This window comes from Lagenorhynchus albirostris, chromosome 9 (assembly GCF_949774975.1).
Source record: "Lagenorhynchus albirostris chromosome 9, mLagAlb1.1, whole genome shotgun sequence".
NCBI classification, from domain to species: Eukaryota; Metazoa; Chordata; class Mammalia; order Artiodactyla; family Delphinidae; genus Lagenorhynchus; species Lagenorhynchus albirostris.
Window position 1 is genome coordinate 825,936 of NC_083103.1, and position 25,223 is coordinate 851,158.

Sequence of the window (25,223 nt, forward strand, 5' to 3'; positions counted from 1 at the left end):
GGGAGGCCAGATTCCCTGCTTCCTTCCTTCCTTCAGGTGGATTCAGGGGTCCGGGCTGTGTGCACTCCCCACCCACATGAGGGACCAGGTGCCACGGCCTCGAGCACCGGCTGTTGGCCTGGAGCGAGGGCAGGAAGGCCAGGCCCAGCCACAGCCTGAGAGCTCGGGAGGGCGGGGTTAGGAGGGTGGAGGGAGGGGTCCAGCGCACCCTCCAGGCCTGTTCTGCAAGGGGCCCCACCCAGCCCTCCCCCAGAGGCCCCTCCAGCTGTGCCCTCTGCAGAGGGGACAACTGGGTTGGCTGTGAAAGAGAACTTTGGAGATCACGCACCCCAGGCCGGGAGGTGACAGTGAGGATGGGGGAGGGACAGCTGGAGGGCAGCCTGAGCGCCTGCCCTGGGGTCCCAGAAGCGGGCAGTGGGTGGGGTCTGAGCCTGAGCTGAGACCCAGGGCCTAGGTCTGCAGGAGCCCCCATGCTGCTGCCGGTGCCGGAAACGCCCCAAAGACACCAGGAACCAAAAGGAGACGCAGGACCTGTGGGGCCATTGGCCAAGCTGGGGGGATGACGTCGGTAAAAGACGTTTAGAGCTTTAAGATGGGGTTTCCCTTTTCCCCAGAAATTCCACTTCAACGGACTTATCCGAAAGACAAAGGCGGAGGGCAGGGCGGAGGGCAGGGCAGGGGTGGGGGTGGGGGCCTGTGCACCCCGCCCCCCAGCCGTCCTGTGCTCAGACACAGCAGGTTTGGGGTGAGGACGCCCAGTGGCTGAGAGCCAGAGCCAGAGGAGGGAATGGACGGGGGGGAGGAGTGTGGCTGGGGGGCTGCACTGACCAGAGCCCCCCCAAAACCTGCCATACCAGTCGGGGGAGCAGGCATTCGTGGCTCCCGCTTGGGGCAGGTACTGGGGTTTAGAGATCCCTGGTCCCCCAGTGCCCCCCGTCAGCCCTGCGGGGGGCCCCGGGGCCACATCACTTTGTACACGGGTCCCTGCTCAGCCTGCCGTTGGCCGGGGACCCCAGGTGGGTTTGGGATTCCTCTGTGCCCCTTCCCTGGGGTTAACCAGCCGGCCTTGGGCATGAGGCGAGGGTCAAACAGGACCCAGGCTGGGAGCCCCCAGCCCTGCCTTGGCCAGTCCCGGCGTGCGCGCCAGGGCGTCCATCCTCAGGGCCTCAGTTTCCCCTTGAGTTTGAACTTGGAGACAGAGAGGAGCCCAGAGGCCTGGCAGGGTCCTGCTGGCGCAGCTGGGAGCTCTGGGACCCCCGGGAGCCTGCAGACTGGTATCCCCCTCCATACATGGCATGCACACCCCGCAGCGAGCAGGACCCCCGCCGCCCCCGCCAGGCGGAGTGATGGCCTCGCAGCCCCTGCTCACCCCTCGGGGATGGGGTGGTGAGCACCTCTGGGCAGCTCCCCCACGGCTGCCTCTTCCCCTCCAATCCCCCCTGACTGCCTCAGCCAGGCTCCCGGGAGGTGCTGCCCCGGGGTCTGAGCCCGCCTGCTGCCCACACACCGCACCCTCCCCGGGCCCATCCTATCGCGGGCGCGGGGCTGCAGCAAGGCGGGACCCAGGCAGGCCGAGGCGGCCCTGCTTTGTGGGGGCTTTGCCAGCGCCACCCTCCGGCTCCGTCCACGCTTTCTCTCCTGATCTCAGAAGCGGAGGGCTGGGGCGTGGGGGAGGGGTCCTGCACCTCTGGGGCCCAGAGCCGCAGATCCTTCCTCCTCTAGGCTCTTGTGTGCCACGGCCCCTCCCCAAGAGCAAACACACGTGGCTGCCGTGGGGAGAGGACAGCACCCTGCGTGGCCCAGGAGCTGGGCACGGGGCCAAGGCTTCCCGCTATATAAGCCCCAGGGCCCCCAGGGGAGCGAGCGTCGTGCCCCACTCCCTCCTCGCCGCCAGCCCACCACCGTGCCGGCCCTCAGGATGGGTGCCCAGAGCGGGTGCCGGGCCCTGGCCTGGGCCCTGGTGGTCCTGCCCTTGGTGCAGAAAGCAGGTAAGGCCTAAGCCCCTCACTCCATCTCGTCGGCCCCCGCAGGCCACTCGCCTGCGTGTCTCCTGCCGACACTGCACAGTGTGTCCTCCGTGGGGCCCTGCACGCGCCAGACTCCCGGCCCCCCTGGAGCGCCCAGCTGCGTTGGGAGAAGTTAGGTCCCCCTGGGGAAACTGAGGGTCTCAGCCTCCGGGATGGGGTTGGGGGGGCTCTGGGTGAGGAGACTGGGCTGGGGGTTCTCTCTGGTTCCCGTGAGGCCCCCAGAGCAGAGCGGGCAGGGGACGGCACAGCTGCCTGACGGCAGGGAGAGCAGCAGGGTTGCATCTCCCACACTCCGCCCTCTGGGCTGGCCCGGGGTCACGGCCATCACGGCAGCCCCATCCCAGCGCTGGCTCTGCTCCTGGAGCTATAACTGCCCTGCGGCCTTTCTCGTCCTCACCTGACTGCCGCCTGTCTGGCCCTGTGGCACTCCAAGCCGGGGAAGCACCGTGAGCCCTAACGCTTACTGTCAACACGAAAGATGCTGCCTGGGGCGGCCGGTGACACCCAGCTGGGCTGGCCTGGAGCCCTGGCCACCGGGGGCCACCCCTCCGTCCCCGGGCCCCATGGATTGCTCCGGCAGCCCCTCTACAGCACCTCAGCCCAAGCTCGGGGGTCTGGGCAGGTGGGCACGAGCCCGAGGCTCTCTCCCTCTGTGAAAGGGAGGTGCTGAAGGGGAGGGGGTTGTCTCCCAGAGCCCCTGCCCCAAGCCGCCTTTCTGGGAGGGCGAACTGGGCTGGGTGCGGGGTGGGGGGGGGATTTCCCATGGGAGCTCCCGGTGGGGGTCCCGCACGGTTTGGGTGGCCGGCCAGCCTGCCTCAGCTCCGGGGCAGCAGGCCTGCCGTCAGCCCACCCCCCTCCCTCTGGCTGGGGGCAAATCCCTGGGATGGGTCTGTGCTCCTGTCAGAAGGAGACGCGCGCCGTGGCGGGCATGGGCTGGGAGACGGAGCAGTGAGCCGTGGCTTGAAGCAAGACCTAGTTCCCTGCTCAGGAAGTGGGCCTGGGCAGCCTGGATGAAAACCAGGAATCCCAGCTGCTAGTCCCCCAGGGGCTCAGGGCCAGAAGCAACGTTCCCCTGGCCCTTGACCCCACTGGAAAATGCATTTCTCAGGGAGGCGAAAACTGTAAAAACAGGTACAAAGTTTATTACTAGAGACACAGCACAACCTGTGGGAGAGCTCACAGAGAAACAGTTTGTTTAGTTAAGACAGAAGCAAGGCAGAGATACCCTAATCCTAACCACTCACCTCCCCCAGAGAGAAAGGGTGTGGGCGCCCCCCCAAGGAGGAGGACCCCAGGAAAGAGGCGGTGAAGTCATTCATACAGGGCAGTTCTTCCGGGTCTCTGTTTACCTCTGGCCAATTATCCGGTTTCCCTTTCCACACCCTTAACCGCCCTAGGACCCTCCCCAACATGCGTGCGCAACCTTTAGCCAAGATGGATCCCAGCCCAGAGGCCTATGGGAGGCCTTGGCATCACCTATTAGGGGGTGGCGCCCCCTCCTTTTTGACCCCCAAGGAGCCTTTCTGCGCGTGTGCAGTGTCTCCCTTGCCCCAGGGATGGGAAATACGCGATCTCTTGATCTTTTCCTCAAACAAGGGTTAGCCCCTCTCTGCTCCTGCCACGACTGTTACCTTAAAGCATCCACCAGAAGCAAAGTCCAGCTTTTTACCTTGTTCCTGTTATTTCCATCTCCAAGTGCAGACGGGAGGCTGGATGTAAACATCTAGCCTGGAGCCCATCTATCTCCTGCCTCAGATGGGTGTCCCCTGGGCTGAAGCCCCCTTAGGGGTGGGTGAGGTTGGGCCCTGCATGGGGGGGCTTCCCATCAGGGCGATGTGCACCGGACTACAGCGTGATGGGGTGGTCAACAGCAGGCATTTCTCTGGCCAAGCGCTGGACCCAGGCTCACTGGGCCGTCACCTGGCCCAAGGAGGGTGTGCCACGTGAGCCTGTCCGTGTGAAGCCCCCTGATTTCCCGACCATGGGGTGGGTACCACAGCGGACACACGCGGGAGGGGCCGCAGGTCGGGGGTCAGGGGCGGACGGGGGAGCAGCCACGCTTCTGGGAAACGCGGTCAACCAGGGCCCTTAGGAGGAGAGAGAAATCCCAGGCCAGTCCCTGTGGTTCCCATGTCGGTGTCCCAGACGGGAAAGTCGCACAGGGAGTGGAGGCTGGCATGGCAGCTGCGGGGCCGAGCCCCAGCGCCACCGGGGACCTGGGGACCCCTGGGGCTGCCCCTCCCACTCCCGAAGAGGCGCCGGCTTCGGCTGAGCATGGAGACCCCCACAGACGTGATGAAGGAATTTGGAGGCGCTAGCCCGAGAGCGGGGTGCCCCAGCCTGAGCCTGAGCCTGAGGGGCCTGGAGGGGGGCACAGTCCTGTCCATCAAGATTGTGGGGGCACCTGTGCCTGGTGGCGGGGGACACACAGGTGACCTGGGGAGCCGTGCCGGCACTGGGCCCCCCAGGCCTCGCACCTGCCACGGCTGGTAGTTTTAAGGTGGAGCTGGCTCTGGTCTTGGGTTTCTGCTAAGTGACGCCCGGGAGCCTCCCCAGCCGTGTGTGTCCTTCTCCCCAACAAAGCCAGGCTCTGTCCTTCTCTGAGGGATGTGTGGATGGGGCCGAACGCTCTCCCTGGGGTGGCCTGGGGTCAGTGAGGCCAACAGCTTTTCCTGATTCCATTCTACCCTGAGCCACAGCGAGATGCGGTGCAGACGGGGAGGGCGGGTCAGCTCCCTGCCGAAGCTCCCATCCCGGCATCGGGTGCTGCTCACGTGGCCACCATCCTGCAGCCCTTGGAGACCAAGGGACAGGTGGCTGATGTCAGGCTTCTCAGGGACTCCGGTTCCCTTTTCCCACAGAGACCCAGGGCAGCGCGGAGCAGAGCTGGGCGAGTCAGGAGGCTACCATGAACGGTGAGAGGGTGGACAGTGGTAGAAAGGGCCCCACACGGAGCTGGCAGGGGATCTGGGCAGGGGTGGGGGGTGGACCCTTTGCCACATTAGCTACGTGCCACATAGAGACCCTCCTGGATCCCATCTGCCCACAGGACGGGACAGCGGAGGGGGCCTAAGAAAACAAAGGCACGGAGCAGACGGGCTCAGACGCTCACATGCACTCACACATGTGTGCACGCACATGTTCACACCCACACGTCTGTGCTTACATGAATGCCCACCCACTCACTCGCAGGCGTGGACACACTCACATGCTCACACACACACACAATCGGGGAAACACACAGACCTGGGCAGGAGCGTGTCCTGGGCAGATGGATAGGGTCCTGGAGGGGACAGCGTTAGTCCTGGGCTCCCTTGGCTGGGCCAGGGTTGGCCTGCGGCTCCCTGCTGCCCTGGGGTAGCCAGTGAGGAGGACTGCAGTCCTGGGAAGGGGTGTCCTGGCTGGTCCCTGCCCGGCCATGTTCGGGTGTGACCCGGCTCACTCTGCAGCCCGGCGTGTGACCTTCATCCCGCCCATCACTGGCTTCCCCACCATGAGCTGTAAGTGGTCGCCGCCCATTGCCCACAGGGGCGGGGGTGTTTGCCAGCCTCAGGGGGTGGTCACAGACCTGGGGATAAAGCCGGGACAGTGTGGGCAGCCGGGAAGCTGGAGCTGGGCTGGAGCCGGGCCTTGGGCGTGGCTGGGAGCCATCCCTGTAGATGGTTCTGCTGGGGGCTGACCCGGGTGCTGGTGTCGGAGGAATGGGAGAATCCGGAGCAGAGGGGAGTGAGGAAGGGGGCGGCGGCTCCCCACCCCGAAACCGGGGGCCTGGTCCCAGGGAAGGCTGCCCTCCCCCACCGCGCACTCCCCACAGCCCTGAACACGGCGCATGGCGGGCGGGTGTGCAGCACATGGGGCGACTTCCACTACAAGACCTTCGACGGCGACGTCTTCCGCTTCCCTGGGCTGTGCAACTACGTCTTCTCCGCGCACTGCGGTGCCGCCTATGAGGACTTCAACCTCCAGCTCCGCCGCGGCCTGGTGGGCTCCAGGCCCACGGTCACCCACATCACCCTCAAGACGCAGGGGCTGGTGCTGGAGGTCTCCAACGGGTCCATCCTGGTCAACGGGAGGCGGTGAGCCTGCCCGGGTGTGGAGGGGCCAGGCTCCAGGGTGGGTTGGGCTCAGAGCTGGCGGGGAGGGCGCTGGACCCGTGGGAGCACCGAACTTTCCGGCCCAGGGAGGAGCTGCCCTACAGCCGCGCCGGCCTCCTGGTGGAGGAGAGCAGTGCCTACATCAAGGTCAACATCCGGCTGATGCTAACCTTCACGTGGAACGGAGAGGACAGCGCCCTGGTGAGGCTGCCCACCCCGACGCCCTCCCCACCAGGGGCAGCCCTGCGGGAGCTGGGTGGATGGGGGCTGGGGGCCCTGCGGCCAGCAGAAGCTAGAGCTGCCCCGCCCCCGCCCCCAGCTGGAGCTGGACCCCAGGTATGCCAACCAGACCTGCGGCCTGTGCGGGGATTTCAACGGGCTCCCGGCCATCAACGAGTTCTATGCCCACAGTGAGTGCGCAGCAGGTGGCCGAGCCCAGGCTGGACGGTCCCAGGGAGGCTGGGGCGCAGGGTGGGGGCCTCGCCGGGACGCTGGGCAGGGAGCAAATCGGGGGGGTGGCAACGCTTCCAGTGATGCCCCAGAGGGAAGTTTCGGGGGTCCTGAGCATGGGCGGGAGCTCTGCCCCCAGAGCCCCTCCGGGCCCCTGCATGGAGTGCCTCCTCTCTGCAGATGCCAGGCTGACCCCTCTACAGTTTGGGAACCTGCAGAAGCTGGATGGGCCCACGGAGCAGTGCCAGGACCCCCTGCCCTCCCCAGCTGACAACTGCACAGATGAGGTGAGTGCCTGCCCGCACCCCCTGCAAATACGTGCCCCCCGAAACACAGTCTCACCAAGAGGGGGGCACTCAGGAAGCCCAGAGCAAAAGCCCTTCCGACGTGCTGGGAGGACCCCACCTTTGGAAGTGGCCTAGCAGCTCCAGGATCCCCAAAACCAGCAGAATCCACGAGGCTTAAATGGGGAACTGAAGCTAGTCAGGGGTGGGGGCTGAACAAGGGGGACGGTCAGCGACAGGTCGGCACTGACCCTGCTGGGGCCGGCTGACCGTGGGCACCTCCGCCTCCCCCTTCTCTGAGCTGCCTCCAGCATGGGGTCTGCACCCGTCCTGGGCACACGCACCGTGGGCAGGTGTGTCCCGGAGCCCGGGGTGGGCGCAGGGAGTCCAGGGTCGTGGGTCACCAAGCAGAGCTCTGCACAGAGCAGTAGCAAGTTCTCAGTGGTTGAGCAGAAGGACGGGTGGCTGGCTGGAGGGAGGGATGGATGGATATGTGGCTGGACAGATGGACAGAGGGATGGAAGGACAGATGGGTAAATGGAGGGAGGGATGAGAAGATGGATGCGTGATGGACGATGGGCAAGCAGGTGGCTGGCTGGCCGGCTGGAACCTCAGGGGAAGGGGGCTTCCTGGCCTGGGGAAAGGCTGCAGGGCTGGGGTCCCCACCGATACCGCACAGAGGACAGAGCCTCCAGCCTCTGTCTCACCAGGAGGGCATCTGTCGCCACACCCTGCTGGGCCCAGCCTTTGCTCAGTGCCACAGGCTGGTGGATGCCGAGGTGTACGTGGCCACCTGCACCCAGGACCTGTGCCGCTGCCCCACCTGCCCATGTGCCACCTTCGCCGAGTACTCTCGCCAGTGTGCCCACGCCGGGGGGCAGCCGCAGAGCTGGAGGGGCCCTGACCTCTGCCGTGAGTGCCCCCATGCACTGGGGAGGAGCCCAAGGCCCTGCACCCACACTGGGTCCCTGGGGAGAGTGTGAGGGAGGCGACCCTCAGGCAGGACACCTGGCACCTGGCTGGGGATCCGGGCAGGTGGAGCCCCTCGGGGGGCCCACGGTGAGAGGATGGGCAGGAGATCAGAGGGCAATATGAAAGGCCTGCGGGCCCCCGAGGGCCCAGAGGGAGGACCTGGCTTGGGCACACTGAGCTGGGCTCACCCCTGAACCCAGGTGGGGGCGGGGGGCTGCCCCCGGAGGCTCGGGGCCCCACGCTCCTCTCCCCTTCCGCCTCACTCAGAAGATGGCTAGATGGGGCAAGAGGCGCCCCTTTGGGGACCCTTGGTGGCACATGGAAGGCGGGAGCAGGGTGGCTTCCTGAGGCCAAGCCCTGTCCTTCTCCCCACAGCCCAGACGTGCCCCCTGAACATGCAATACCAGGAGTGCGGCTCACCCTGCGCGGACACCTGCTCCAACCCTGAGCGCTCCCAGCTCTGCGAGGACCACTGCGTCGACGGCTGCTTCTGCCCCCAAGGCAGGTCCTCCGGGCCCTTGGGGACCGCCCCCTATCTGGGCCTTTGTCCCCATCCGGTCGCTGTGTTTCCAACGCCTGAGCCCAGCCTCCGCTGACCACTTGTGCCCCCCACCCCCCGCTGCTCCCCAGGCACGGTGATGGACGACGTCACCCACTCGGGCTGCCTGCCCCTGCGGCAGTGCCCCTGCATGCACGGCGGCCGCCCCTACGCCCCGGGGGCCTCCTTCGCCACCAGCTGCAGCTCCTGGTAGGTCCCCCGGCCGGCCCCGCCCCTGCCCCACGTGGGGCTCACCTCCCCTCACCATGGCCCCTCTGTCACGGCTCCCCCCCAGCACCTGCTCCGGGGGACTATGGCAGTGCCAGGACCTCCCGTGCCCGGGCATCTGCTCCGTCCAGGGCGGGTCCCACATCTCCACCTATGATGAGAAACTCTACGACGTGCACGGGGACTGCAACTATGTCCTAACCAAGGTGAGCCCCGCCTGCTGGGCCCTCCCGGGACCCTCCGTCCTCCTCCACCCCAGGAGGGGTTCCATGATGGCCATCCGAGCGGTGAAGTCCCCTGGGGTTCCATTCCGAGAGGAAGCTCACACTCATGGGGGCCAAGGGGCTCCCAGGTCTGGACAAGCTGCCCAGAGGCGACCAGATGCCAGAGGCCCCCGACCCTGCAGGGCCTCCTGGGCACAGGGCAGCACACACACACAGTCCCTCCCGCCCGGGGTGGGCGCTGGCCGAGCCAGGACACGGGTGGGCTCTGTGCCGTCAGATATGTGCAGGCAACGCCCTCACCGTGCTGGCCGAGCTGCGGAAATGCGGCCTGACGGACAACGAGAACTGCCTCAGAACGGTGACGCTGTGGTTGGACGGAGGCGACACGGTGAGGGCCCGGCTGGGGGGGTGGCAGCGGCCCTCCGCGGGCGGGCCGGCCGGGCTCCGCCCCCGCTGACCGCGGCCCCGCCTCCTCTCCCCAGACCATCCAGGTCCAGGCCGACGGCGGGGTGTTCGTGAACTCCATCTACACGCAGCTGCCCGCGGCAGTGGGTACGTGGCCCCCAGGGAACGGGCCCTGCGGCGGCCAGGCGGGACCTCTAGGTGGCGCCACCGAGCCAGCTCTCTGTGGCCTTGGGAGTCCCGGAAAGGCCCCGGGCTGGGTTCCCACCTGCAAGGTGGGGCTGTCACGGGCCTCATCTGTGACTCCGTGGGGACCCGTGTGGCGCATACTCGGTGCCCGGCCTCACAGCCGCGTCAGCGGTCACGGCCCGAGCACACATGCGAGCTCCTGCCCAGCTCCCGGGCCCTGGAGGGGCGGCCGGGGTTCCTGCCGGGCAGCCCCCCGAGCCCTCGGCCCAGGCCTGGCTGGTCAGCACGGCGGCCGCTGACCGTCCCCCCCAACCCGCAGCCAACGTCACCGTCTTCAGGCCGTCACCCTTCTTCATCCTGGTGCAGACGGGCCTCGGGCTGCAGCTGCAGGTGCAGATGGTGCCCCTCATGCAGGTGTTCCTCAGGCTGGACCCCTCCTACAAGGGCCAGATGTGCGGTGAGGCCAGCGGCGGGCTTGGGGGGCTGGGGGCGGGGCGGTGGGGGGAGCGGGGGGGCAGCCAGGCCAGAGGCGGGGACTGGGGAGTCAGCGGTTCCCCGGGCGCGGCAGGGACCCCGGCCCCGGAAGGCGGGCCGGGAGGATGGAGAGCAGGACACGCTGCCCTCACAGCGGGTTTCATGTGGGGGCTGCCCGCCCCCCCACCAGGGCTCATCTGCAGATGGCTTTGGAACCAACATCCTGGGATGGGGCTCTCCGGCGGGGCCACGGTGTGGTGGTGCCTGTAGGACCCGCAGGCTCCCGGGAGCCTGGGCCGAGCTGGGCGGCCCGCTGATGCCCACCCCCCCGCCCCCAGGCCTGTGCGGGAACTTCAACCAGAACCAGGCCGACGACTTCCGGACCATCAGCGGTGTGGTGGAGGGCACGGCCGCCGCCTTCGCCAACAGCTGGAAGACCCAGGCCGCCTGCCCCAACGTCAAGAACAGCTTGGAGGACCCCTGCTCCCTCAGCGTGGAGAACGGTATCCCCAGCCTGGGGGTGGGGGGGCCTCGGGTTACCCTGCAGCCGGGCCTGGGAGCTGCCCGTCTGTCTCACCCGGGCTCCAGGGTGGCCGGGGCTGGGGGGTGAGCGGGGCGGGGTGCGGGGTCACCGACAGGCTGCAGGCCCACCCCCGGGGGGGCACCCGCTGCCCTGTGAGCTGGGCCCACGCGGCGCGGCTGGCGAGCCCCCAGTTCCGGTTCGGTTCCCCCAGCGGAGCGGCCCCCACAGGGCCTGCGTATGCTGAGCGGAAGCTGGGCGGGTGGGCAGGTGCAGGGGAGGAGGTGTGGGAGGAACGCCAGTGACCGCTGAGCTGCGCCCGCGACGGTCCGCGTGCCTGCCCTCCCCAGAGAACTACGCCCGGCGCTGGTGCTCTGTGCTGACCGACCCTGCTGGGGCCTTCTCGTCCTGCCACTCTGTCATCAGCCCTGGGCCCTTCCACTCGGTGAGACCCCTGGCCAGCCCCTGGGTGGGGTGGGGTGCTGGGGGCAGGACATGCCCCACTCCCGGCTCCCTCTCTCAGCACCGCCCACACCTCCGTGGCCGAGGGGCATCCCACTCTAGGGACATGGCCACTGCTGGTGTGTTCGGTGCCTGGGGCGGCCATACCAAAGGGCCACAGACTGGGGGGCTGACAGCCGGAGGCATCTACCCACTGCCCAGGTCCTGAAGCCTGGAGGTTAAGATCATGGTGCTGGCAGAGGGCCCCCCGGGGGTCATTCCTGCCTCTCCTGCTTCTGGGGGCCACGACACTGCCTCACCCCAGCCTCTGCCTCGTGGCCTCCTCCTGTGTGTCTGGGTTCAAAGCTCTCCCATAAGGACACCAGGTGTGTGGGTCCAGGCCCACCCTAACGACCTCATCCTAACTTTGTCACATCTGCAAAGACCCCGTTTCCAACAGGGCCACGTTCACAGGCCCTGGGGTCCTGACGTGGACACACCCTTTGGGGGGACACAACTCGACCCGACAGTTGGCTCACAGGCCGCTTCTCTGGAAGCCAAAGCCCTAACGCTCAGTGACTCCAGCCCCCGGGAGTGTGTGTCCACAGCTGGAAGACCCAGGCCCACTTTGGGGGGCTGCACCCCCTGCCAGCACCCTCCCGGCCAACTCACCTCCAGACATCTCCGGCCTTCAGTCTCCCCCCACATGCAGCTCAGCCAATGACGGACCTAGAACTCAAGCCGAGCCCTGTCCTGGTCCCGCAGAGACCCCTCCCTCGGACCCTGTCCTCAGCCTGGCCTGGCCTCTCCCATCCCTCAGAGCAGCATGTTCCCACCCGCCCCCCCCACTGTGGCCTTACACCAAGCTCCCCGCGGGAGCCCCCGCTGCCCTCTGTCTCCTGGCCCAGACGGGGGTCCCAGGAAGGATGGACACGGAGAGAAGGGTCCCTGGTGGGCTGGGGTCCCTGACGTCCCAATGCCCCCCCCAGAACTGCATGTTTGACACGTGCAACTGTGAGAAGAGTGAGGACTGCATGTGCGCGGCCCTGTCCTCCTACGTGCGGGCCTGCGCCGCCCGGGGCGTGCTGCTCGTCGGCTGGCGGGACGGCGTGTGCGGTGAGTGTCCGCCAGCCGGCTTGATGGGGCACGGGGTGGGGATGCGGGGGGACCGGAGACCCTGGGGCGCACCCCCCCACCTGTCCTCAGCGAGAGCCTTAGGCCTCCCCACCCCAGCCGGCGGGGAGGCCGAGTCTCGGGCTGCTCCAGCCCCAGCTTGGACGTGGTCAGGCGGGGCTGGACGGGCTGCCCGGCTACTGACCTGTATGTAACCTGCCGGCCCCCAGACAAGTACATGAGCAGCTGCCCCAAGACCCAGAGCTACGCCTATGTGGTGGACAGCTGCCAGCCCACCTGCCGCTCCCTAAGCCAGGCTGACGCCACCTGCGACGTGGCCTTCGTGCCCGTGGACGGCTGCACCTGCCCCTCAGGCACCTTCCTGGACGACACCGGCGGCTGCGTGCCTGCCGAGGCCTGCCCCTGCTACGCGCATGGCTCTGTGCTGGCTCCAGGGGAGGTCCTGCACGACAACGGCGTGGTGTGGTGAGGCCCCTCCCCGCTGTCAGCCCCTCCCCGATGTCATGCCCCCCAACCCGCCTGCTCCACACAGAGAGATCTCCGTGCCTCCCCCAGGGGACTTTAAAACACAGAGGACGCCCTGGGGAGGGAAGTTCAGCCCCGTGCACCCCATAGCCGTTCTGAGAGGGACCCCTCCTCTGGCCCGGGAAGGTGTTCCAAGGGTCTGAGGCCCGTGGGGGCACGGTGTGTGCCCTGGAGGGCCCACCGGGGTGCACCCCTGTCCTGGCCTCCCCCACCCCCTCCCGCCCGACTCCAGGTACCTTCCTGGCACCTCTGCTCATTTACTCAGTGCGTTCGCGGGGATCTGGGGCCCTCACCGTACCCCGGAGCAGGCGCCTCCCTCCCCTCATGACAAGGCCCGGGGGCCCAGCCGGCCGAGAGCTGGGTGAGGTCTGTGGGGCAGCGGGCGGCTGCCCAGACCGGCCGTCGTTCTCATCTCTTGTAGTTCATGTGTGAGCGGGAAGCTGAGCTGCCTGGGAGCCGTGGAGCAGAGCACAGGTTCTACCCACCCCCGCCCCGGGCCTCCCCCCGTCAGGGTCCCGCACCACCCCCCGACGACCAAGGGGAGGGGCTGCTGCTGGGCCGGGCGGCCCACCCAGCGTGGTCTCCTCCTCAGGGTGCGTGGCCCCCATGCTGTTCCTGGACTGTAGCAACGCCTCCGCGGACACGCCCGGGGCCGAGTGTGTGCGGAGCTGCCACGCGCTGGATGTGGACTGTGTGAGTCAGTTGGGAGGGCACGGCAGTGCTGCCCGGGGCCAGGGGTGGGGGGCAGCGTCCCCTGCCCCTTGGTGTCCCCGAGCCGAGCCGGACGAGCCGCTGATGGGCGTCTGCCTGTCCACAGTTCAGCACGCGCTGCGTGTCGGGCTGCGTCTGCCCCGCGGGGCTGTTGGCCGATGGGAGCGGGGGCTGTGTGGCCGAGGAGGACTGCCCCTGCCTGCACAACGAGGCCGCCTACAAGCCTGGGGAGACCATCAGGGTCGACTGTAACACCTGGTGTGTGGAGGGGCCGCGGAGGGGGTGGTGTGGGCAGAGGCCACGGGGGCAGCGGCCCGAGCGGGCCTCGGTCAGGATGTCCTTGGCAGGAGGCCGGAGAGGAGCTGAGGCCTGGAAGGCCTTGGGTGGCCCGTTCGTCCTCTGGAAGGTGCCCAGGGACTGGCCGCCTCTGCCCAGCAGACGGCAGGGCCGGTTGAAGCTGCCCTCAGGGCCGTGGGCCCTGCACCCCAGGCGCCAAGGGTTAGGGGAGCCTGCAGACAGGAGCCCAACTCGGGGGTGGGGTGTCAGATCCCACGTGCCCTGAGCTCCCTGCTCCATTTAACCCCTCCAGCCTGGGGAGGGGCACACCGCACCCCTGTTTTATGGAAGAGGCACTGTGCCCTCGTCCTTGTCAGTCGTGACGGGCTCGGCCGCGGCTGCCTGGTGAGGTGGTCTCCTGGCCCGGCCCCCTGAGCAGGGCATCACCTCCCCTCCCCTGCAGCACCTGCAGGGGCCGCAGGTGGGAGTGCAGCCGCCGGCCCTGCCTGGGCACCTGCGTGGCCTACGGGGACGGCCACTTCATCACCTTTGATGGCGAGCGCTACAGCTTTGAGGGGAGCTGTGAGTACACGCTGGCCCAGGTACGCGGCCCCCCCTCCCTCGGCCAGCACATGCTGGCCCAGGTACACGGCCCCTCGCCCGCCCCCGGCCAGCGTGACCACGTCCCTCTCCTCCCCTTCCCAGGACTACTGTGCGGGCAACGACGCCAGCAACTGGAGCTTCCGCATCGTCACCGAGAACGTCCCCTGCGGGACCACAGGCGTCACCTGCTCCAAGGCCATCAAGATCTTCCTGGAGGTGGGGGCACCTGGGAACCATCTCCCTCCCTCTGCAGCCCCGTTGGAGCCCCAGCCGGGGCCCCTGGGCCTCCAGCTGTGGCCTCGGGTCTCAGGGCCGCAGTAACAGCCACAGCCCGGGGACTTGCAACCTGAGAAATTAATTCTCTCATGGTTCTGAGGCCAGGCTCCCGCCACAGGCTCCAGGCGAGGGTCCTTCCTGCCTCATCCAGATTCTGGGGGCTCCTGGCTTGTGACTGTGTCCCCCCCGATCTCTGCTCTGTCGTCACACGGCCCCTTCTCTGTATCCTTTTCCCCTGTCTGACCTGGTAGCAACCCCCGTCCCTGGATCTGGGCCCTCCCTAAATCCACGACGGTCTCACCTCCAAATCCTTCACTTCATCACATCTGCAAAGACCCTTTTTCCAAATCAGGGCACATTTGCGGATTCTGGGGGTTAGAACTCGACGTGTCTTTTTGGGGGGGCCTTCATTCAGCCCCCCACATCTGGGGTGACCAGTTCTAGCAGAGGGTGGTCAGAGTTCACAGTGCAGAGAGCAGAGCTGCTGACTGGGGGCTGCTTCCCCCCCACCCCAAAGGTGGGGAGAGGCGTGAGGAAGGCAGCAGAAGCATGGGCGGCAGGTCCGAGATGGGGCCGGCTGGTCTCCTGCAGCTCCTGTGCCCTCCGCCCCACTCTGCTTGCCCACAGCTCCCAACTTCCCACACACCTCTGCGGGCTCCCAGCCTCTCACCTCAAGTTCGCAGACAGTGTCAGGAGTCCGGCTCATTCCTAACGCCAGCCCCATGCATTGGGACCCTGAGTACCCACAGAGCCCCTGTCCTGGGCCACAGGGGGAGGGGGCTCCGGCCCCAAAGCTGGCCCCTCAGCTCCCTGCAGCCGCCGCCTCCCCGTGCCCCTCTGCAGAACTATGAGCTGATCCTCCACGAGGGTTCCTACAAGGTGGTGCAGAGGGGGCCAGGCGGAGACCTGCCCTACAAGATCCGTTACATGGGCATCTACCTGGCCGTCGAGACCCGCAGTGGCGTGGTCGTGTCCTGGGACCGGAAGAGCAGCGTGTTTATTCGGCTGCACCAGGAGTACAAGGTGGGGGTGGCAGGCTGCGGGACCCCCTTGGGGAGGGACAGAGCTCTTACTCCTAGACCTGGCCCAGCAGTGCAGTCTGGCAGCTGACGGACTGCTGAGGGCTGGGGAGGCCATGCACAATGTCCGCTTCCCAAAGGGGCGTGTTGAGACCAAACCAACCAGTGGGCGTGTCAGTCCTGGTTGGAAAGCGCTCGTGGCTCCCTGGTCTCTGCACTCAGCTGTTCCATGCCCGCTGGGCTAAGGTTCTATAGGGGAGCAGGTGCCTGCCTGCCTGTCTGCCTGCCTTTCTGTCCACCTGCTTACCTGTCTACCTGCCCACCTGCCTGCCCACCTGTCCGCCTGCCCACCTGTCCACTGGCCTGCCTGCCTGTCCATCTGCCCCACTGTCTACCTGCCCACCTGCCTACCTGTCCACCTACCTACCTGTCCACCTGCTTACCTGTCTACCTGCTCACCTGCCTATCCACCTGCCCACCTGTCTACCTACCCACCTGCCTATCCACCTGCCCACCTGCCTGCCCACCTGTTTACCTGTCCACGTGCCCACCTGCCTGTCCACTTGCCTACCTTTCTACCTGTCTACCTGCCCACCTATCCGCCTGTCCACCTGCCTATCCACCTGCCCACCTGCCTTCCTGCCCACTGCAGGACTCCTCGTGCACCCCGCCTTCCTGAAAGTTCACTGGGTGCTGCCTGGGGGAATAGGGTGGGCTGCAGTCATGCCTCCCAGGCCAGGCTCTGTGCTGCTCCCTCAGGCCACCCCATGCAGCCCCACCCTGTGCCCATCTCTGCGTCCATCTGCAGGGGAGGGTCTGCGGGCTGTGCGGGAACTTTGACGACAACGCCCTCAACGACTTCACCACGCGGAGCCAGTCCGTGGTGGGCGACGTGCTGGAGTTCGGCAACAGCTGGAAATTCTCCCCGTCCTGCCCGGACGCCCAGGCCCCCAGGGACCCCTGCACCGCCAACCCGTACCGCAAGTCCTGGGCCCAGAAGCAGTGCAGCATCATCAACAGCGCCACCTTCAGCGCCTGCCATTCTCAGGTGGGCCAAGCGGGTGCTGGGGCTGCCTCCTTCCCTCCTGGAGGGACCTGGGTCTGGCCCAGGCCTGTCCTCCGAAGACGGCCTTGACCCTGACCATTGTACACGGCACACTGTGTGGACCTCCCACCAGGCAGGTGCCCATGTCCCCAGTCCTGCTCTGCTTTCCCTGATGGCACTCAGCCTCATCCCCTGGAAACGGGGCTGCGAGCCACCCAGGGAGGACCTCAATGTCACCTCTCGGTCCTCCCCCACATTCCCTGAGCCGCCAGCCCCCAGCACGGACAGAAACCTCAGGGGGCCTCAGCCCAGCCGGGCCCCACGGAAGCGGAGCATTGCCACGGCCTGAGAGCCTTCCCCGAAGCCCTTCCTGCTACTTAACAAGGACCACAGGGCCCACTCACCGACTCGGTCTCGTGATCCGGGACTCGCGGGTGCCGAGCAGGCGGCGTAGTGGGACTGGTCCGCGGCTGACGCTGGCCAGCCTGCGTGAGGCCTCGCGTCCCGCCGGGCTCGCAGCCCCCGCCCGCACCCCGGGTGCCCTGCCCGCTGGCTCAGAAAGTCCTTTGTGCACCTGACACAGCAGTCTCCACCTCAGACGGTGCCGCCCGTGGTGGCAGATGCGAGACATGGTGGCCCTGGTCTCTGCCACCTGGGAGGGAGGAGCGGGGGGCACCCCCTCACCCTGAGGAGACAGCACCCCGTTTGCCAGGACAGGTCACAGCACGGTCACAGGGAGGGCTGGCCTACAGCTGAGTGAGTGGCGGAGCAGAGGCGAGGGAGGAGGGGTGGGTGCCCAGGTGGGCGCGCCGCAGACGGCAGGTGGGGGGTTGCCGGCTGCCCAGGGGCCGGGGACTGGCTCTTCTCACTGAGCAGACCCCACCCCCCAGGTCGACTCCACCAGGTACTACGAGGCCTGCGTGAGCGACGCGTGCGCCTGCGACTCGGGGGGCGACTGCGAGTGTTTCTGCACGGCCGTGGCCGCCTACGCCCAGGCCTGCCGCGACGCGGGCGTGTGCGTGTCCTGGCGGACCCCGGACATCTGCCGTGAGTCGGGCTCTGTCCATGGTGGCGGCATGAGGTGCAGCTGCACCAGCTCTGGGGCCTGACGGGCACGCATGCACACACAAGGACACGTGACACGTGTACTACACGCATGTGCTCACGTTCATGTGCGTACAAACCAGACAGACAGGTTCCCCAAATGGGATGGCTCAGCGGGGGACAGGAATTTGGGGGCAGGCCCTGAGACTCCTCGGACCTGGGAGGAGTGAGGTGACGGGGCCCGGCGGGCGCCCACAGCCTCTCTCCCCCTCGCTCAGCCCTGTTCTGCGACTACTACAACCCCCAAGGGGAGTGCGAGTGGCACTACCAGCCCTGCGGGGCCCCCTGCCTGAGGACCTGCCGGAATCCCCGCGGGCACTGCCTGATGGACCTGCCAGGCCTGGAAGGTGAGGGCAGGCTGTTCCGGGGAGGCCATGCCTCATCACCCCAGCACAACGTGCAGGCAGCGGGGCAAGGGGGCTCCTGCCTCCCCATGCCCACCCTCGGGACGGGGGGACAGAGATGGGTGGCGGCCGGGGCAGCCCCACCGCCTGGCCTGAGAGGGGAGTGTTCTCCCTGCCCTGTGCCCGCCCCAGGTTGCTACCCAAAGTGCCCACCCAGCAAGCCGTTCTTCAATGAGGACCAGATGAAGTGCGTGGCCCAGTGTGAGGGCTGCTACGATGAGGATGGAAACTACTATGATGCCGGCACCAGGGTCCCCACGGCGGAGAACTGCCGGAGCTGGTGAGCCAGTGGCGGAGCGGGGGGTGGGGTCTGGGAGGACAGGAAGCAGGGCCGGGCGCACACAGTAAGGCCTGCGCCCTGCTGGCCCTCAGCGCTTCTCTCTCTCCCTCCCAGCGACTGCACCTCCAGAGGCCTCCAGTGCACATACAGCCCCGCGGGTAAGCGGGGGCCTGTTGGTTTGAGGGATGGGGGCTGGGGGCTCTGAATGAGCCCCGTACCTGTCCGTCTCCAGCCTGTACGTGCACCTACGAGGGCAGAACCTATGCCTACGGAGACGTCATCTACAACACGACCGATGGGCTGGGCGCCTGCCTGATTGCCATCTGCAGAGACAATGGAACCATCATCCGAAAGGCCGAGGAGTGTCCCGGAACCACGCCCACAACGCCCTTCACCTTCACCAGCACTGCGGCTCCGCCCTCCACCACGGGTAAGCCTGGCAGACACACCACTGGTCCTGCCTCACTCACCAGAGCCCCTGACCCCGGTGATGGTCTGGGTGCCAAGGGAGAACCCAGTGGGCACCTGGTACAGGTGTCCTGGGTGCAAAGGATGGCCCGGGGCCAACGCTGGGGCAAGGGGACATGAGTCACCTCTCCTCTGGGCTGGCGAGGACGCAGAGGAGGCTGATGGGGACCCCGGCACCCCACCCACAGGCTCGGTCCCCACACCCTCCACCGTGTGCGTGCGGGAACATTGCCGCTGGTCCGACTGGTACGACAGTGGACGTCCAGAGCTGGGCATGGAAGGGGGCGACTTCGAGACATTCGAGAACCTGAGGCAGAGGGGCTACCAGTTCTGCCCGGCCCCAGCGCATGTCGAGTGCCGGGCCCAGCAGTTCCCGGATATGCCTTTGGAGAAGCTGGGTCAGAAGGTGGAGTGTGGCCAGGCCCGGGGGCTGACCTGCCTCAACAGTGAGCAGAACCCCCCGCTCTGCCACAACTACGAGCTGAGGGTCCTCTGCTGCGACTACGTGCCCTGCAGCACCAGCCTGGCCCCGGGCACCAGCCAGCGGCCATCCTCCCAGCCCCTGCCCACCTCCACCCAGACCACACCCACCAGAGGAACCTCCCTCCTGTCCACGGTGGCCTCCACCTCACAGACCCCAACCGCCAAGTCCGCCTCAACTGTGACCCAAGTGGGCAGCAACTCTGTGGTCCTGGCCACCACCACCTGTGAGCCCCGCTGCCAGTGGACAGAGTGGTTTGACGAGGACTACCCCAAGTCCGAAGAGGCCGGAGGGGACGTCGAGTCCTACGACAAAATCAGGCGTGCGGGAGGGGCCGTGTGCGAGCAGCCCCAGGGCATAGAGTGCCAGGCCCAAAACTTCCCCAACGTGAGGCTGGAGGAGCTGAATCAGCGCGTGCACTGTGACGTCAGCTTCGGCCTGGTCTGCAGGAACGACGAGCAGGTGGGCCTGTTCAAGATGTGCTACAACTACAAAATCCGCGTGCTCTGCTGTGGGTACAGCCACTGCGGGGAGCCCACGTCCCCCACCACCACGGCCACCACCTCCACTGCCACAGCCACCACTGCCGCCACCTCTACAGCCTCCACTGCCACCACATCCACTGCCACAGCCCCCACGGCCACCACATCCACTGCCACAGCCCCCACGGCCACCACCTCTACAGCCTCCACTGCCATAGCCACCACTGTGGCCACCTCTACAGCCCCCACTGCCGCCACATCCACTGCCACAGCCCCCACGGCCACCACCTCCACTGCCACAGCCTCCACTGCCACAGCCACCACTGTGGCCACCTCTACAGCCCCCACTGCCGCCACATCCACTGCCACAGCCCCCACGGCCACCACATCCACTGCCACAGCCCCCACTGCCACCACATCCACTGCCACCACCTCCACTGCCACCACCTCCACTGCCACAGCCACCACTGCCACCACCTCTACAGCCTCCACTGCCACCACATCCACTGCCACAGCCCCCACGGCCACCACCTCCACTGCCACAGCCCCCACTGCCACCACCTCTACGGCCTCCACTGCCATAGCCACCACTGTGGCCACCTCTACAGCCACCACTGCTGCCACCTCCACTGCCACAGCCCCCACGGCCACCGCATCCACTGCCACAGCCCCCACTGCCACAGCCACCACTGCCACCACATCCACTGCCACAGCCCCCACGGCCACCACCTCCACTGCCACAGCCCCCACGGCCACCACCTCCACTGCCACAGCCCCCACTGCCACCACCTCCACTGCCACAGCCTCCACTGCCACCACATCCACTGCCACAGCCCCCACTGCCACCACCTCCACTGCCACAGCCTCCACTGCCACCGCATCCACTGCCACAGCCTCCACTGCCGCCACCTCCACTGCCACAGCCCCCACTGCCACCACATCCACTGCCACCACATCCACTGCCACCACTGCCACAACTCCCACTGCCGCCACCTCCACTGCCACAGGCCTCACTGCCATCACATCCACTGCCACAGCCCCCACTGCCACTGCATCCACTGCTACAGTCACCACTGTGGCCACCTCTACAGCCCCCACTGCCACCACCTCCACTGCCACCACCTCCACTGCCACAGCCCCCATTGGCACCACCTCCACTGCCACAGCCTCCACTGTGGCCACCTCTACAGCCCCCACTGCCACCACCTCCATTGCCACAGCCCCCATTGGCACCACCTCCACTGCCACAGCCTCCACTGTGGCCACCTCTACAGCCCCCACTGCCACCACCTCCATTGCCACAGCCCCCATTGGCACCACCTCCACTGCCACAGCCTCCACTGTGGCCACCTCTACAGCCCCCACTGCCACCACCTCCACTGCCACAGCCCCCAGTGCCACCACATCCACTGCCACAGCCTCCACGACCACCACCTCCACTGCCACAGCCCCCACTGTGGCCACCTCTACAGCCTCCACTGCCACCACCTCCACTGCCACAGCCCCCACGACCACCACCTCCGCGGGCCCGCTGTCCACCTCACACCCTGAGACCAGCACGTCGGGAATCCTGGTGCCGACAGCCACTACCACCTGTGAGCCCCGCTGCCAGTGGACAGAGTGGTTTGACGAGGACTACCCCAAGTCCGAAGAGGCTGGAGGGGACGTCGAGTCCTACGACAAGATCAGGCGTGCGGGAGGGGCCGTGTGCGAGCAGCCCCAGGGCATAGAGTGCCAGGCCCAAAACTTCCCCAACGTGAGGCTGGAGGAGCTGAATCAGCGCGTGCACTGTGACGTCAGCTTCGGCCTGGTCTGCAGGAACGACGAGCAGGTGGGCCTGTTCAAGATGTGCTACAACTACAAAATCCGCGTGCTGTGCTGTGGGTACAGCCACTGCGGGGAGCCCACGTCCCCCACCACCACTGCCACCACATCCACTGCCACAGCCACCACTGCCGCCACCTCTACAGCCTCCACTGCCACCACCTCCACTGCCACAGCCCCCACGGCCACCACCTCCACTGCCACAGCCCCCACTGCCACCACCTCTACAGCCTCCACTGCCATAGCCACCACTGTGGCCACCTCTACAGCCACCACTGCCGCCACCTCCACTGCCACAGCCCCCACGGCCACCACCTCCACTGCCACAGCCCCCACTGCCACAGCCACCACTGCCACCACCTCCACTGCCACAGCCCCCATGGCCACCACCTCCACTGCCACAGCCCCCACGGCCACCACCTCCACTGCCACAGCCCCCACGGCCACCACCTCCACTGCCACAGCCCCCACGGCCACCACCTCCACTGCCACAGCCCCCACGGCCACCACCTCTACAGCCTCCACTGCCACAGCCACCACAGTGGCCACCTCTACAGCCACCACTGCCGCCACCTCCACTGCCACAGCCCCCACGGCCACCACATCCACTGCCACAGCCCCCACTGCCACAGCCACCACTGCCACCACCTCCACTGCCACAGCCCCCACGGCCACCACCTCCACTGCCACAGCCCCCACGGCCACCACCTCCACTGCCACAGCCCCCACGGCCACCACCTCCACTGCCACAGCCCCCACGGCCACCACCTCTACAGCCTCCACTGCCACAGCCACCACAGTGGCCACCTCTACAGCCACCACTGCCGCCACCTCCACTGCCACAGCCCCCACGGCCACCACATCCACTGCCACAGCCCCCACTGCCACCACCTCCACTGCCACAGCCCCCACGGCCACCACATCCACTGCCACAGCCCCCACTGCCACCACATCCACTGCCACAGCCACCACTGCCACAGCCACCACTGTGGCCAACTCTACAGCCACCACATCCACTGCCACCACCTCCACTGCCACAGCCACCACTGTGGCCACCTCTACAGCCCCCAGTGCCACAGCCACCACTGCCAGCACCTCCACAGTCCCCACGACCACCACCTCCACTGCCACAGCCCCCACTGTGGCCACCACTACAGCCACCACTGCCGCCACCTCCACTGCTGCTAGTGCCACAGTGGCCACCTCTGCTGCCACAGCCACCATGGCCCCCACGGCCTCCAGCACCACCACCACTGTGACACCAGCCACGCCGCACACAACATGGCTGGGGAGCACAGGGGTGACCACGTCCCCCGCCAGCAGTGCCACACCAGCACCTTCCCTTTCCACGGGGCTGACAGTCCGAGTGACATCCTCGAAGCCCAGCCACACAGGCACGCTCCCAACATCTGCCACGTCGGTCCTCCCGACTCACACAGCCTCAAGGGGGCCCACCCTGATGTCGGTGACGACGCAGACCTCCACGTCTCAGCTGCTGACGGGAACAGCAACGGGCACAACGGGCACCACCTCCACGGGCCCGCTGTCTACCTCACACCCTGAGACCAGCACGTTGGGAATCCTGGTGTCGACGGGCACCACTGGGGCCACCACCAGCACAACCAGTTGTCAACCCAAGTGCCAATGGACAGAGTGGTTTGATGTGGACTCCCCCACCTCGGGGGTCAGGGGCGGAGACATGGAGACCTATGACAACATCCGGGCTGCGGGCGGCAAGGTGTGCGAGCAGCCGCAGAAGATCGAGTGCCGGGCAGAGAGCTTCCCCGAGGTGAGCATTGAGCAGATCGGACAGGAGCTCAGCTGCAGCCTGGAGGTCGGGCTGGTCTGCAGGAACGACGACCAGAGGGGGAAGTTCACCATGTGCTTCGACTACAACATCCGTGTGTACTGCTGCGATGATGTCCGGCACTGCCCCACCACGGCTACCCCCCACCTCACCTCCACCACACTGCCCGCCACCAGCAGCTCCACAGCCACGGTGCCATGGCCCTCGACCTCTGCCGTGACCCAGACGGGAGCCCCCACCACGGCCCCTCCAGCTACACACGTGAACAAGACCACCTTCGGGACCACCTTGCTGCCCACCCCCGTGACGCCCAACACCCGCTCCCTGCACCCCACGGCCTCCCCTCAGGTCACAGAGCTCCCCACCAGGCCCTCGGAGACCACACCCGGACCCCCCATCACCACACCCAGCACAGGCCAGGCTACCTCCACCAGTGTGACAGGTCCCTCCTCCACGGGGACCACGCAGAGTGTCTCCACCCCCACCCGTGTGACAGGTCCCTCCTCCACGGGGACCACCGAGGGGGCGTCCACCCCCACCACTCTGACGGGTCCCTCCTCCACGGGGACCACCCAGGGGGTCTCCACCCCCACCACTCTGACGGGTCCCTCCTCCACGGGGACCACCCAGGGGGTCTCCACCTCAACCCGTGTGACAGGTCCCTTCTCCCCTGGGACCACCGAGAGTGTCTCCACCCCTAGTCCCTCTGCCTTCCCGGGGTCCCCACCCACGACCACCAAGCCAGGCTTGCCCAGTGTCTCTCCTACAGGTCCCCTTTTGACTTCACCCATATCGACCGCCCCCGGGTCCCCACCCACCACCCCTTCCTGGTCTGGGGTGACCTCTGGCAGCCCGGGGACCTTCTTCACCTCCACTGCCTCTCCCAGCCCCACCACAGCCTGCCTTTGCCACGCCTTCGGAAAGCTCTTCCTACCAGGTGAGTGGAGCCCTGCAGCCTGGACGCTTGGTCCTGCGGGCCGTGTTCACGTGCCTGCCTGTCCGGGGATGCCCTCCTGTCCCCCTCCCTGGCTGACCCAGTGTCTCTGTGTTCGTAGGGGACGTCATCTACAGCAAGACCGACGGAGCAGGCTGCCTCTTCTTAGCCATCTGCAACCAGCGCTGCGACATCGACCGCTTCCAGGGCACCTGCCCCACCTTCTCACCCTCGGGGACCTCGGCCTCTGTTCCCCCAACCACCCCAGTTCCCGGCTGCAATCACACCATCCCTCCCCGACAGGTGTGCCTCCCGCCTCCTCCCTGTAGCGCCAGGCCCTTCTGTGTGCACAGGGTCTCGGGCGAACCCCCAGCCCCTCGGTGACCGCTCCACAGCTAGCTTGGCTGGAGGGAGGCACGCGGGGTCTGGGCCTGCTTAGCACTGGCCGGCCAGGAGGCGGGGCAGCCCTGCCCAGGCCGAGGGGGTCCTGAGGCTGCGGCGGCGGCGGTGAGTCCACCTGGTGAGCGCTCTGCGCTTCTCTCCAGGTGAATGAGTCCTGGACCCTGGAGGACTGCACGGTGGCTCGGTGTGAGGGCGACAACCGTATCGTCCTGCTGGGGCCAAAGCCGATGGGCAACGTCGTCTGCGTGAACGGGCACCTGCCCGTGCGAGTGCAGAGCGGGGATGGGCCCTGTGACTACAGCTACGAGTGCGAGTGTGAGAGCCCGCCGCTGGGGGTGGGGGGGGAGGGGATGCGCCGCCAGGCATTTGGGACACGCACATGTCCCCCGTGCCCGATGCCCGGGATCGCTGAGCCCACCCCCCGTCAGGCTTGGCGGTTTGAAGGGAAGCCGGGGGTTTCTGAGGTCAGGGAGAGGAGGGGATCATAACCTGAGGGGTCCTGAGCAGATTTCCCCATGGAGCAGCACGTGGGAGGGGGTGATCTTACAACCCCCCGGGGTCCTGGGGCAGCTAAAATGAAGGACCACAAACTGGGTGGTTCAAAA

At 67.1% G+C, this 25,223-nt stretch overlaps 1 protein-coding gene across 1 annotated transcript in view; it reads left to right on the forward strand.

Annotated features, from left to right (window-relative positions):
- LOC132525978 (mucin-5B-like) overlaps positions 1–25,223 on the forward strand; it is a 79,759-nt gene that overhangs the window by 47,446 nt on the left and 7,090 nt on the right. The window contains exons 17-55 of the mRNA XM_060159604.1: positions 1,918–1,988; positions 4,889–4,945; positions 5,456–5,601; positions 5,826–6,103; positions 6,208–6,322; positions 6,441–6,531; positions 6,752–6,858; positions 7,566–7,767; positions 8,203–8,337; positions 8,458–8,575; positions 8,661–8,799; positions 9,095–9,205; positions 9,300–9,369; positions 9,728–9,865; positions 10,221–10,385; positions 10,753–10,847; positions 11,833–11,959; positions 12,187–12,442; positions 12,924–12,976; positions 13,095–13,195; positions 13,320–13,471; positions 13,953–14,091; positions 14,195–14,395; positions 15,185–15,391; positions 16,196–16,435; positions 17,323–17,479; positions 17,755–17,883; positions 18,073–18,220; positions 18,335–18,378; positions 18,453–18,650; positions 18,877–20,051; positions 20,236–20,243; positions 20,515–20,726; positions 20,818–21,620; positions 21,721–21,728; positions 21,970–22,091; positions 22,228–24,219; positions 24,338–24,519; positions 24,762–24,933. Coding sequence (XP_060015587.1) covers positions 1,918–1,988; positions 4,889–4,945; positions 5,456–5,601; positions 5,826–6,103; positions 6,208–6,322; positions 6,441–6,531; positions 6,752–6,858; positions 7,566–7,767; positions 8,203–8,337; positions 8,458–8,575; positions 8,661–8,799; positions 9,095–9,205; positions 9,300–9,369; positions 9,728–9,865; positions 10,221–10,385; positions 10,753–10,847; positions 11,833–11,959; positions 12,187–12,442; positions 12,924–12,976; positions 13,095–13,195; positions 13,320–13,471; positions 13,953–14,091; positions 14,195–14,395; positions 15,185–15,391; positions 16,196–16,435; positions 17,323–17,479; positions 17,755–17,883; positions 18,073–18,220; positions 18,335–18,378; positions 18,453–18,650; positions 18,877–20,051; positions 20,236–20,243; positions 20,515–20,726; positions 20,818–21,620; positions 21,721–21,728; positions 21,970–22,091; positions 22,228–24,219; positions 24,338–24,519; positions 24,762–24,933 — 8,864 coding nt within the window. The remainder of the gene's footprint in view (positions 1–1,917; positions 1,989–4,888; positions 4,946–5,455; positions 5,602–5,825; positions 6,104–6,207; positions 6,323–6,440; positions 6,532–6,751; positions 6,859–7,565; positions 7,768–8,202; positions 8,338–8,457; positions 8,576–8,660; positions 8,800–9,094; positions 9,206–9,299; positions 9,370–9,727; positions 9,866–10,220; positions 10,386–10,752; positions 10,848–11,832; positions 11,960–12,186; positions 12,443–12,923; positions 12,977–13,094; positions 13,196–13,319; positions 13,472–13,952; positions 14,092–14,194; positions 14,396–15,184; positions 15,392–16,195; positions 16,436–17,322; positions 17,480–17,754; positions 17,884–18,072; positions 18,221–18,334; positions 18,379–18,452; positions 18,651–18,876; positions 20,052–20,235; positions 20,244–20,514; positions 20,727–20,817; positions 21,621–21,720; positions 21,729–21,969; positions 22,092–22,227; positions 24,220–24,337; positions 24,520–24,761; positions 24,934–25,223) is intronic.